Here is an 11,259-nt window from a genome sequence, read left to right as displayed (position 1 = left end):
CTTGAACAGCATCAGGAGGAGGCAGAGGAACAGCAGCATAAAGTAAGGAGGGGCCTGGGACCTTGATTTGCTTTTGTTGACTGAACCAGGGCAGAAAAACTGCTGGAAACAAGGTGGGTGAGGGATGCATACACAGATCTCCCTGCTGCAGGCCAGAGCCTGAGTTTCAACTTTCAGCATTGGGTGTTACAACTTGACATTTTTCTCATGAAACGTGTCCAACAAATGTGAAATGAAAACAAATACACAAAACCTCAAGCATTGCCTCAAAGCACCCCCACCACCCAGAATTTTCCAAGTTTTCCTGAGGATTACAAAAAACCTCATTGAACCCACCAGTGCTGGGTCCCCAACGCTTTCTTTAGCTCATTTTACAGAGAAACAGGTAAGACATCTCCATCAGCAACCACAGGCCAAAACCACATGGCCCTTTCATTGCCCAACCCAAACCTCTCAGTGGCAGCTCCAGCTTCAGGAGCAAGGAGGGGAGCCAGGAGGGAGCTGGAAATGCTTCATATGTGGTGGGGCAGCAAGTTGATCTAGGGACAACCCACAGCCATGCTCAGTGGGGACACATGCTCCTGTGAGCCAGGCTGGGACAAGTGTGCAGCAGAGCTCGTTGCTGTATTTCGTATCCTCTTGCTTGGTGCACCACGTTTTCAGCTTGCCTCACTATGGCAGCTGCTTTCCCTGAGGCTGGGCGGGTTGAATAACCACTCATCAAGGCACAAAGCAACATGCCAGAATCACTAAGGCTTCTTTGACAGAATTTGCGGGCAGGATACAGAGGCTTTTCCCCACCTGGGCCCATGTGAGCAAAAGTGCCAAGTGATGGAGACGTGACAGCTGCTGCAAAAGAAGGATGTTTCCAGGATGAGCTCAAGGCTTCATGTCATTCAACTGGGAACGAAGGACTAGCAAGTTTTAAAAAAAGAAAGAAAAAATCATTTAACCACTTTTATTGCAGTACTCCTTGGCCTTATTTCAAAATCCTCCTCTCAAATAAATGAAAACCAGGCGGAGGACTCGGCCCTCTGCCTGAGCACATAACGGCGCAGGTCAGATTCTCTCCCTGGATGTTCACCAGGGTGCCATGCCCAGGCTCTGGCCACTTCTAGCTTTCGAGCATTTTGTGGCCTCTCAGGCTGCACAGGCTGTGGCCTCCTTGGTCCAGCATGTTCCCTATGTACGGGCTCCCTGTGTTGCAACCTCATGGATATGGGACCTCCCAGCCTCTTCCTACAGCCCAGCTCAGCCCTCTAACACTGCTGGTGCTCACAGCCCAGCACACAACACTCCCGACCTTCCCCAGGACCCTCTTTGTCCCACCACTGACGCAAACTGCACCATCCCATTCAGACCTGCTCAAGCTGGACTCCAGATCCCTGCTGTAGCCATCCTCAGGTAGCCAACACAAAGAAAACTGCCCATTTTTCCAAGCTTGGAGGACACAGGAGGCAGCCCTGGCAGCTAAGCCCACATTCCCCGAGGCACTGAGTGGTGCAGCAGTTTTAAAATCCAGCTCCGTTTCACAAGCTGGATGGAGATCCCTCCATAGTGGCATACAAAGCAGAGTCTGCCTTGGATGTGGACACGCAGCGAGATGTGGTGATCAGAAACACTCTCCTGTGCTCACATCTCCTTTGTTTGGCATCAGATATTTTCTGCTGCCCTGTAATATCCCCCTCCCCCCAGTGTTAAGGTGGATGAATAATGTTTTTGGCTCTAGGACATACTGAAGCATCTGCCAGAATCCTCAATCCCTCTGAATTCAGGAACAGAACAGCTTTTCCCACACTGACATCCATGGATAGAGCTCACACCTGTATAATAATCAAGGGTATTTCCTTCGAAAGGAGGAAATATCTAACAGACTGGAAAATCCATATAATTCGATCAAGGATTCACTTCAAGGGCTGGTAACTTCTTTCAAAGTCTATATTCAGCACTGAACTGTTTTATTTCAGCATGAAAATTGCTATTTTGGATTCTTTTCTTTCAATAAATGAAAACACAGAAGAATATCCGGGCTATCAGCCCAGGCTTGTAACAATTTAGGATTTTTCTTGGCTTTTCCAAGGGCGCTTATTGCCAGATTCTGAGATGCTGGCAGAATAAATCTGTAAGTCATGGAAATTATGAGTTTCATGACACACACATTTTATTCCAAACCCTCGCCGATAAAATTAAACACAAGAAAGAGCCAGGACTTTCATCCAGCTCCTTAATTACCATCTGGAGCCTGGCAGCTGAAATAAGATCAAACTTTTGCATAGAAAAGGAAAAAAAAAAAAGTTGCTATTACAGTGGGGAAAGAGATGAGACTTTACAAAGAGCTTGAGTGGAGACACAGAAACATCCTAACGCTATCAGGATCCGTCCCATCAGGGGCTCCACATCTCCCATTTGCTTTGGAGACTACGCAGAGCTGAGCAGCACCTGAATAAAGCCTAGCCCATCACAACAGAAGTAGCAAATATGCCTCCATTTTAGTTCTTAGGAGCTTTTTGCGATAGGGTCCTTATTTTAGGTATCTCAATAGCACCCAGCAAAAATTCTTGCTCATGATGGGCAGAAGAGGAACAGACCCGCTCTCCTTAGTGGATCCAGTTCAGTGGCACATCCTGGGTGCAGTGAGGCCATCCTTTCAATGTCCCCAGAGCCTCTAGAAAATTATTGAAGGTAATGTGAGGGAAAGCCTGCTGGGAACTGCGTCTTGACAGATAAAGGATGATTTAGCACAAAACTGAACACAGCAGGTTGCTGCACAGCACCGCAACCCGGACTTGCCAAGGGTAATTTGCACACGACAGACGTAAAATGCAAGCTAACATCCCATATGCATTAAAAGGGACTGTTTCACGAGGCTGAAAATAGTTATGAGCCAAGTCATGTGGCAGAAAGAACACAAACAGAAAACAGCTTCTGATTATCATAAGCATTTTAACAACAATTTATGAAAGATCAGAGAAAATTCTGCAATCCCGCTATTAGTATCAAAGCTATGCCGGTAAAGCATTTGGCTGGCCTAGGAGAGAAGTGAAAGGTTCAGTAAAAAAAGCCAACAACTGGAGAAAACCCCAGCCATCTCTATTAGAGGCCAGAAAATGGCAAGAAAGGCAGCCTGAGGAAAAAAGGCTGGTCATCAGGACAGGGAGGAAGTGATTTTGAATCCACTGGGAATCCAAAGAGCCTTAGACCAAGGCATGGATAAACCATTTGCTAAAATAAACTTTTCAGTAATACTGGAGACGAAGCAGATGAGGTCAGTAAATATTTTGGAGCAGCACTTGGGAAAAAGATAGCTGATGCCGTGTGATGATGAAATGCTCTCCATTTCAACAGTACCTTGAAGATGCAGTTAACCAGCCATGAAAACCCAAAATATTTTAAAATTATGAGGTCCAAGTAATGTGCATCTAAGAATTTTAAAGGGGCTGGTTCAAGAAATCAACTGGTTCATAAATTTTGCTTTTTCATAGGTCTTGAAATATTGCCTAGATACCACAGGATCTGTAGGTAATGTTACACCACTATTTCAATATTTCATAACTACAGACTCATCGGTCTAATTTTGAGCTCTGAAAAGGTAACGTTACAGCTGAGACAAAATTGATGGTTAATGAACAATTAACAGGCGATACAATCCACAACAGTGAAACAAAGATTTGCTGAAAAAAGGCTGCCACCAAACTAAAGAGGGTCCTGTTTTAGGTCATAATCATGCTGAATAACACTATTCTTACCAAGCACTTCGCTGCCTCATTAGATGTTTGGGTCAGTAAGGAGGCTATGGGGCTCAACTGGAGGCTGAGCATCCACCTGCGCACTCTGCAGGCTGACAATGCGGAAAACTGAACTGCAGGAATAAATCGCATAGGAAGCTGCAAGCCCTGGCTCCTCCACCCTTTTCAGTACTCAGTAAGGAGCATTCCTTAAGTGAAGACAGACTGACATTCAAGCAGGCAACTCAGGATCGAGAAGTTTTTGGGTAAGATGATCTTGGCTAAGTCAAGACACACACTGTAATACCTTCAAAGGTAGCTTCTACTAACACAGCACAAGCAAGATAGAGCTGTAAATCACATATGAGTGTAAAAGATTACTTATGTGCACTTGTGGGAGAATTTTTGGGTAGAGCTAAACTTTCAGGAACATGTTCCCTGCCAACAACTGTAGGGATTACGGTTGTCACCTGCCTTCTCTGGGAACCCAGAGCTAGTGTTGGGTCCCCTCTGTTCAATTCAGTTGTTGAGCTGCTGTGGAAAACAGTGGTGATGAGAAGCCCTGCCTCTGCTGTGGCTATAGACCCTTGACCAGATCTTTCCCTGAACTACAGTTACGTGCTGCTTTCTGCCTTCTTACTACTCTTCCATATTTTTTGTTTGTTTGTTTGCAGTTGAAGAACTGATCCAATGAGACAGATCATCTCTGGGAAAAGCGTGAGGAATCAAATCTTGTATTTCAAAAGGCAGCTTCATCTCTCACACTTAAGTAAAACATTCCTAACACAAGGCTCTGCCTTCCTTCTACGTATTGGGATTTATTTGGCCACCTCTTGCTCACCAGGTAGGGTGATCTGGCAGAGGCAAAATACCCATGCCCCTTCTAACCTTATTAATGGAAGTTATTTATAATAGTTTAATATTTTATAAAGATTACTGGCAGCAAAAAGGCCCTACGTGCATTCAAGTGCATGCCTAACATATTAATTTGGAAGGCATAAATCATAATCGGTTTACGAGCGCTGGCTCTGTGTGCAGGGAAATGCCAGCAACATGCTGCCAATGAAAAGTCTGTGCTTCAGCCACCAGGTCCGTGCCTCCCCATTCAGATTCAAAAAGGGTAAAAGCAGCAAAAACCAGTTACCAAGATGGGGAGGACACACGGACAGACATGGCACAAAAAAAAAAAACCTAAAAATTTATGGAAGAATGGCATTGTTCATAATTTTCCACCTTGTTTGTCCCAGAGCAGTGAAATCTCTGAAACGGCAAAATGTGTTTGGCAGAGAGACACGTGGGAAAAAGGGCTGATTTCATGTTGTGCTTAGGGAGTGGTTTTCAGGATGATGGATGACAGCTTGGTGACTTAACTGAGTCACAGAGCCAGAGCACTAGGATCAGTGTTAAGTTTGCAACCTGTGTGCCTTTTGGCAAGTTCCTTAACGTGTCTCAGTGTTTGTATGAGTAACATGCACTTTGTTGCTAGTTTTTTAGTGTTTCAGTTAGTCTTGCCTGCATGCTTCAAAGTTGCCAAATCCTCAGTGCTGACGCACTGTACGTTTATTTACAGATGGACATTGGTGCCAGGCAGCTCAGACACAGCTTTTAACAGTCCCAGAAACACCGCAGAGACAATGAGAGTTCGTCTCAAAGGGGATGCGATCTGTACCGTCTTCCTGCTTGTAGCACTTTGCTCTTTACTCTACTCCCAACTGGAACATTTAGTCCCAGTAGAAAACAAGGAGTCGACACAGAAGCAGCCTTCAATAACACCAAAAACGTTCTCTGGCCCCAGAGCACCCTGGAGACTGATGCCAGCAGAGGCAACAGTACCCAGACCCCAAGAAACTCCTATTGTTAGACGAACAGAAGTGGCCAACAACAGGGTCCAAACTACGACTGCATCCCCGTTGACTGATTCTGCCTTCAACTTCAAGCGCTATCTCCAAAACAAGGATAACAGGAACTTCAATCTCCTCATTAACCAGCCCAAGAAATGCAGGAAAACACACGGAGGTCCCTTTCTGCTCATTGCTATCAAGTCGGTAGTTGAAGACTTTGACAGACGTGAGATTGTCCGGAAAACTTGGGGCAGGGAGGGTTTGGTGAATGGGGAGCAGATCCAGCGAGTGTTCCTCCTGGGAACACCAAAGAATAGGACAGTGCTGGCAACATGGGAGACCTTGATCCACCAGGAGAGTCAGACATACCGGGACATTTTACTCTGGGACTTCATGGACACTTTCTTCAATCTGACCCTGAAGGAGATCCACTTCCTGAACTGGGCTGCTGAATTCTGCCACAATGTGAAATTTATTTTTAAAGGTGATGCCGATGTTTTTGTCAACATCGAGAACATTGTCGACTTCCTTGAGAGACACGACCCCACTGAAGACCTCTTTGTTGGGGACATCATCTACAACGCCCGCCCTATCCGTATCCAGAAGAGCAAATACTATATCCCAGAGACCATGTATGGGCTAAGCATCTATCCAGCCTATGCAGGAGGTGGAGGGTTTTTGCTGTCCAGTTGCACCATGAGGAAGCTCTCTAGGGCTTGCAGAGAGGTGGAACTCTTCCCCATTGATGATGTCTTTTTGGGCATGTGCTTACAGAGAATCAACCTCAAACCTATTTTGCATGAAGGATTCAAGACTTTTGGCATTATCAAGCCTTCTGCTGCCCCACACCTACAGACATTTGACCCCTGTTTTTACAAAGATCTCATGGTAGTTCACAGTCTGAAAGTTGCTGAGATCTGGCTAATGTGGAACCTGCTCCACAGCCCGCGTCTTTCCTGTACTCAGAAGAAGCAAGTGAAGAAGCCTTTCCAATGGAAAAAGAAAGCTCCAACAACATAGGCATCATCCCTCTGATAATACAGGCAGACCGCAGCTGAAACACATAGAAAACCAGCTGAGAAAGGGAACCTAGAACTGTTGCAACCAAATGAACCAACTTTAGGAGTATTTTAGCACTTCTTATTTACAGTGTTAAGAGAAGATGACAAACTATTGCAGGAATTTGCCAAAATTCCACATTTGCACACACATACCATGTAGGTTCTTCTCCATTAATGAGCCCAAATAATCATAACAGTATCTTTAATTTATTATTATTTATTAGAATTATAGTTGTGCTTAGCAGGCCAATGTGTAAAAGCACATTGCAAAATGCAATTCTTTGAGATTTTTCAGCATTGTTAGAAATGTCAGAAGTGAAAGAAGGTAGAAGGCAAGAGATGACACCAAGGAGCACAGGGATCATTGTCAACTTGTTACCTTGACTTGGACTCACTGAGAAATGACCAAACTGCACAGTAACTAGAGTAAAGGAAATCAAGTCACCTTAGTGTATGCTCAAATCAAATTACCTCTGTCTGGTTGGCTTTCTGTAGGCCTCATAAGAGGAGAAGAAAACAACAACTAAAAGCTGTTGAAATGGGGTCCTATACGTTGCAGATAGGATGGACAACAAGAAAACAAAATGGAGACTGAGGTTGGCATGGCTGGTTAAGCAAAGGACAGGTAAGTAGACAACTGGGAAGGGACAGGCTTCCAAAGGGCCTTTAAAGAAAGGACAAGAACTTTGAGCTAATCCCTCTGAGTCTTGATTTTTCATTATTTGTAGCAACACCTCAGTTCAAATATCTGCTCCATTGACACACTCAGGACTTGGGACCAGTTTTTGGCAGTTCCATGAGCTCAGGCTCTCTACATTATCCTGACTGGCACTCAGTGAAAACTCAGTCCTCCAACATCATCTGATCTCTCTCACCATCTAATCCAGATCCGTACAAGGTTTGCATCTGGAAAGATCCTTTGGCCTTTACTTGTGAGAGTACAACCACACAGAGCTGCCACTTGCATCACATTTGGGAGCATCTTCAAATCAAAGGAACACTTGTCAATGGACTGGACTGGTTTCTATAGACCTCAGTGCTCTTGACTGGCATACAGTCAACTGCAAAGAGCAGACAAGACTTTTCATATAGCTGCGAGTGTCGTGAAGGGAGAAAGCAGTCTTCAGACAAAGGGCTTTGGAATAAAAGCCTTTCTGAATTTATTGCAAGAAAGCGAAAACACAAAGCAACCTTTCTGTTGGACTTTCCAAGTTTCAGTCAGTCTGTAACTTCCTAAGTATTTTATGCATCAGACAAGAACACTGGATTGCTTAGTTTTTTAAATGGCCAATGCTTTGAAGCATTTCGTTTTTTCCAGCAGCAGATTACCTTAAAAGAACATCCTTTCCTTGGACATCAAAGAGGAAGTAAATTCCTCTAAATCAGGGTTAAAAAGCTATGAAATTCACGGGGCAAAGAGCCTGAATTCACCTCTGATACTGTGCTTGTTAGTTCTTTTGCAATTTTTTCCCCCCTCAACAAAACTCCTAACCATCAGAGACACCCCCCCCCATACCATCCCTCTTCAGGAGGGCACATATGCACAGCTTCAAAGGAAACTACAGTCAGTCATAAATGTCCAGGAAGTTGCTTTCCCTTAAATAGAGCCTGCAGCACAGCTGCATTTCATATCTGGGTGTAATCTTCCCTCCACTCAGCAGCAGTCTGAGCTCAGTAGTCATATTAACTATCCACAACATGGAGGAAAGCAAGCTGGTAATATTTGTTCATCGACTATTAACAACACTCTTACATTTCATCCTCATCATGAGAGTTCAAGCCTTGCAATAATGTATTTCCAAGGAAAGGCTAGCTATATGGAAATCAGAAGACCCTATGTTGATTTGGGATAGTTTCAGGATGCAATCCTGAAATACACAATGCTCGTGTGAGTTTTACAAGGAGCTCTGTAGTGTGTGGAAATAAGCCAGAGCCTTGCTAGTGGGAGAAAGACAGTCATGCCCCTGACTGCCAACACGTGTGATAATTATGTATTTATGAGCTTGTACAGAAATGTATTACTTGTGATTAGTTTACAGTTTGGGAAATTATTTATACCATAATTAAAAGACAGCATGCAGACATGCCTCTAGTTGCCACAGTGAGTCTGTCAAGAACATCTGCACACATATTGTAAGACTAACACCACAGGTATTTTTCATGAAGACAGCAACATGACGAATTATTATTTTGAATAACTTGTTAAATCTTTCCTTATGCTAGACTAAATTTAATGATAATGACACAAAAATAAACACGGCTTACCTTATGGTTTGCTACACAGCAGGTAGTCAGGTTCAGCAGTCCTTATTAAGACATTTCTTTTAAGCTTGGAGATGTACAGAGATTGGCTCCTCCCTCTGTAATGTGGGTAGATTGCAGATCTGAAGACAACACAGCATTAATAAGCACATTTTGTCCCAGATCAAAGTTGTTGTCCAACATCCACCTGTGCCAGCACACACCCTGATAGCTGGCAGGAACAGAACTAGAGCAAACCATTTACTCAGTTTTCTTAGTCTATGGAATAGCTCATTTCTTTTACCCAATGAATACTAAATCTACTATCTATTAATGAAAGATACATCTGCTTTTGTTCTCCAGCCTCTGCTGCACGGCCCATTTGACCTGGTCTTAAAAGTTTCCAATTGCTTCTGAGTTGAGCTGGAAGTTCACAGACCCCGTATGTGAGCGTAATGCACTGAGGAAATGCTGGAGGGCAGTGCTGCAGTTTATTAAAGTCTACTTACTGCTACAGCAGGCAAAAATTCTTTGACTTCACCCAAGCTGGAGATTGTTTCCTAAAAGATCGGTGTCTTTTGAGAAAATCCTAAGACCTTAAGTGCGTATAAGAACTGGCAGGGAGGATCCTCTACTAACCTTTCTGATGCACCTTGGAAAACCAAAACCACCCATTTCAGAATTACATTCTGAGCAGCTTTTATTAACAGCTAATTTAATGTGCCAGTTGGGGCTTTGCTACAAAGCCTTGTTTGGCAATTTTTTTTTTTCCCATAACGAGAAAAGAAAACATAAAACCAGCTTAAGTGGGTCCCAGCAGTAGCAAGCAGACTTCCTTGAGACAGACATAAACATCTGAAGCTAACACAGTACAGTAGGTTTTATCGAATCCCAGGGATCCACATAGTCAAGTTTTGTTCCTACTGTATGTAAGTAGCCAGATTTGGTCACTATAATGAGCAGAGCTGGCTTGAACCTCACATTTAGCACCTCCGAATGCATCTCTGAACACACAAACTGGTAGCGAATGCCAAGATCCATCATTCAGTCAGCCCGCTGCTGACAGACATCATAAAAAAGAAAGCCAAAGATGGCTCTGAAGCAATTGAGTGTTAAAATATTGCGCTTCTGTCTGCAGTTTAATTATTCAACTTTTTACAGCAGGTTCTCAGAAGCAAACCCCAACTGCAAAATCAAAGAGTACAAAATAATCAAACGGCTCAGAGAATCCTCACTAAATACCAGCACTGAGAACATCCCCTGGAAAGTGCTGAAACACCATGAGATCAGGGTGGTGGTGGTGGTGAAGTCTACTGGAAAGCCCAATTTGAAGAACTGCTGAGCCTGAGTTGCACCTTTCAGCTGGAGCTGCGGGTCTCAGCAGCCCTGAAAACCAGCCCACCACATTTCCCTAACAATGCTGCTAACTCTACTGACATTTGTCAAAACCAGTACAAATTAAATTCCAACTTTTCGTGATTTTCTAGGCTTATGGTCAGTAAGAAAACCATACTGAGAAATGAGGAAACTAAAGCCCAAATGGCGAGCGCATCTGAGTCCCTCCAAGAGCAGCGAAAGAGCTCCCCCACCAGTCCTGACCGGCCCAGAGCTCTCTGCCATTCATCCAAATCCAGCTCACGGATCTTCTCTCTCCCTCCCTTTCCCAGCCCATCTGTCGACAAGTAGTCGACAGTACTGAGACGAGGGAAAAACATAAACCAACACGGGACAGCAGTGACCACCTTGTCCTCAGTGGGGCTGACAGAGATAGCTGGGAATAAAGCCATGATATAAAGGCAAATGCCCGCTGCAGCCACAGAAGCAGAAGAAAGGGGAGAAACTATCTTAGTAGCCTCCATATGTGTAGATACAACGGAGCTACTCAGCGAGAAAAAGGGCAAACCTGGGATTTCAGGGGTTCAGTTTTTCTAAGAAACCAGCAGAGGTGAAAACAGAAAACAGTGATTCAGGCTGGTTTGATTATTTAGTCGATTAGACTGCACACCGCATAACCATGCAGGTGTATTTTTTTGTGATTGGCATTTAAAATAAGTATCTCTCTGAAGGATATTGATAACGGAATAAAACTTATGCATGACGTAGAATTTGTAGCATAGGTGCGGAACATGAATGCACTTAAACCCAGATTCTGAAATTACAGTACTTTAAAATTACCAAACTAGTAACATTTAAAGAGGAATTAAATAGGGTACAAAAGAGAAAAGGTTATGTTAAATCACTACATCTAGTCCGGAGCAAAAGTTACTTTATAACAGTGTCTTACACCACAGTAAATAACCTACTCTGCAAACTCTAGCTTACCTTTTCCACCGTTTCAAGCAGTCATTGTTCCCAGATCATGAAAAGGAATGATTTTTCCTGCTGGAAAAA

The 11,259-nt window shown here is 43.8% G+C and overlaps 1 protein-coding gene across 1 annotated transcript; it reads left to right on the top strand.

Moving 5' to 3' along the window:
• The first annotated feature begins 5,359 nt into the window (after window positions 1-5,359).
• B3GNT9 (UDP-GlcNAc:betaGal beta-1,3-N-acetylglucosaminyltransferase 9) lies at window positions 5,360-6,586 on the top strand. The gene has a single exon (XM_009955680.2). The coding sequence runs from the start codon at window positions 5,360-5,362 to the stop codon at window positions 6,584-6,586; it is 1,227 nt and encodes a 408-aa protein (XP_009953982.1).
• Window positions 6,587-11,259: the final 4,673 nt, after the last annotated feature.

The sequence above is a fragment of the Leptosomus discolor genome, chromosome 8, assembly GCF_034619465.1.
Source record: "Leptosomus discolor isolate bLepDis1 chromosome 8, bLepDis1.hap2, whole genome shotgun sequence".
Taxonomy (NCBI): Eukaryota; Metazoa; Chordata; class Aves; order Leptosomiformes; family Leptosomidae; genus Leptosomus; species Leptosomus discolor.
The sequence above is the reverse complement of the archived record's forward strand: the minus strand, read 5'-3'. Positions and strand labels throughout refer to the sequence as shown.

What these genes read in the sequence shown, in the direction of transcription:
- B3GNT9 (XM_009955680.2), top strand. Translation starts at nt 5,360, where the DNA reads ATGAGAGTTCGTCTCAAAGGGGATGCGATCTGTACCGTCTTCCTGCTT.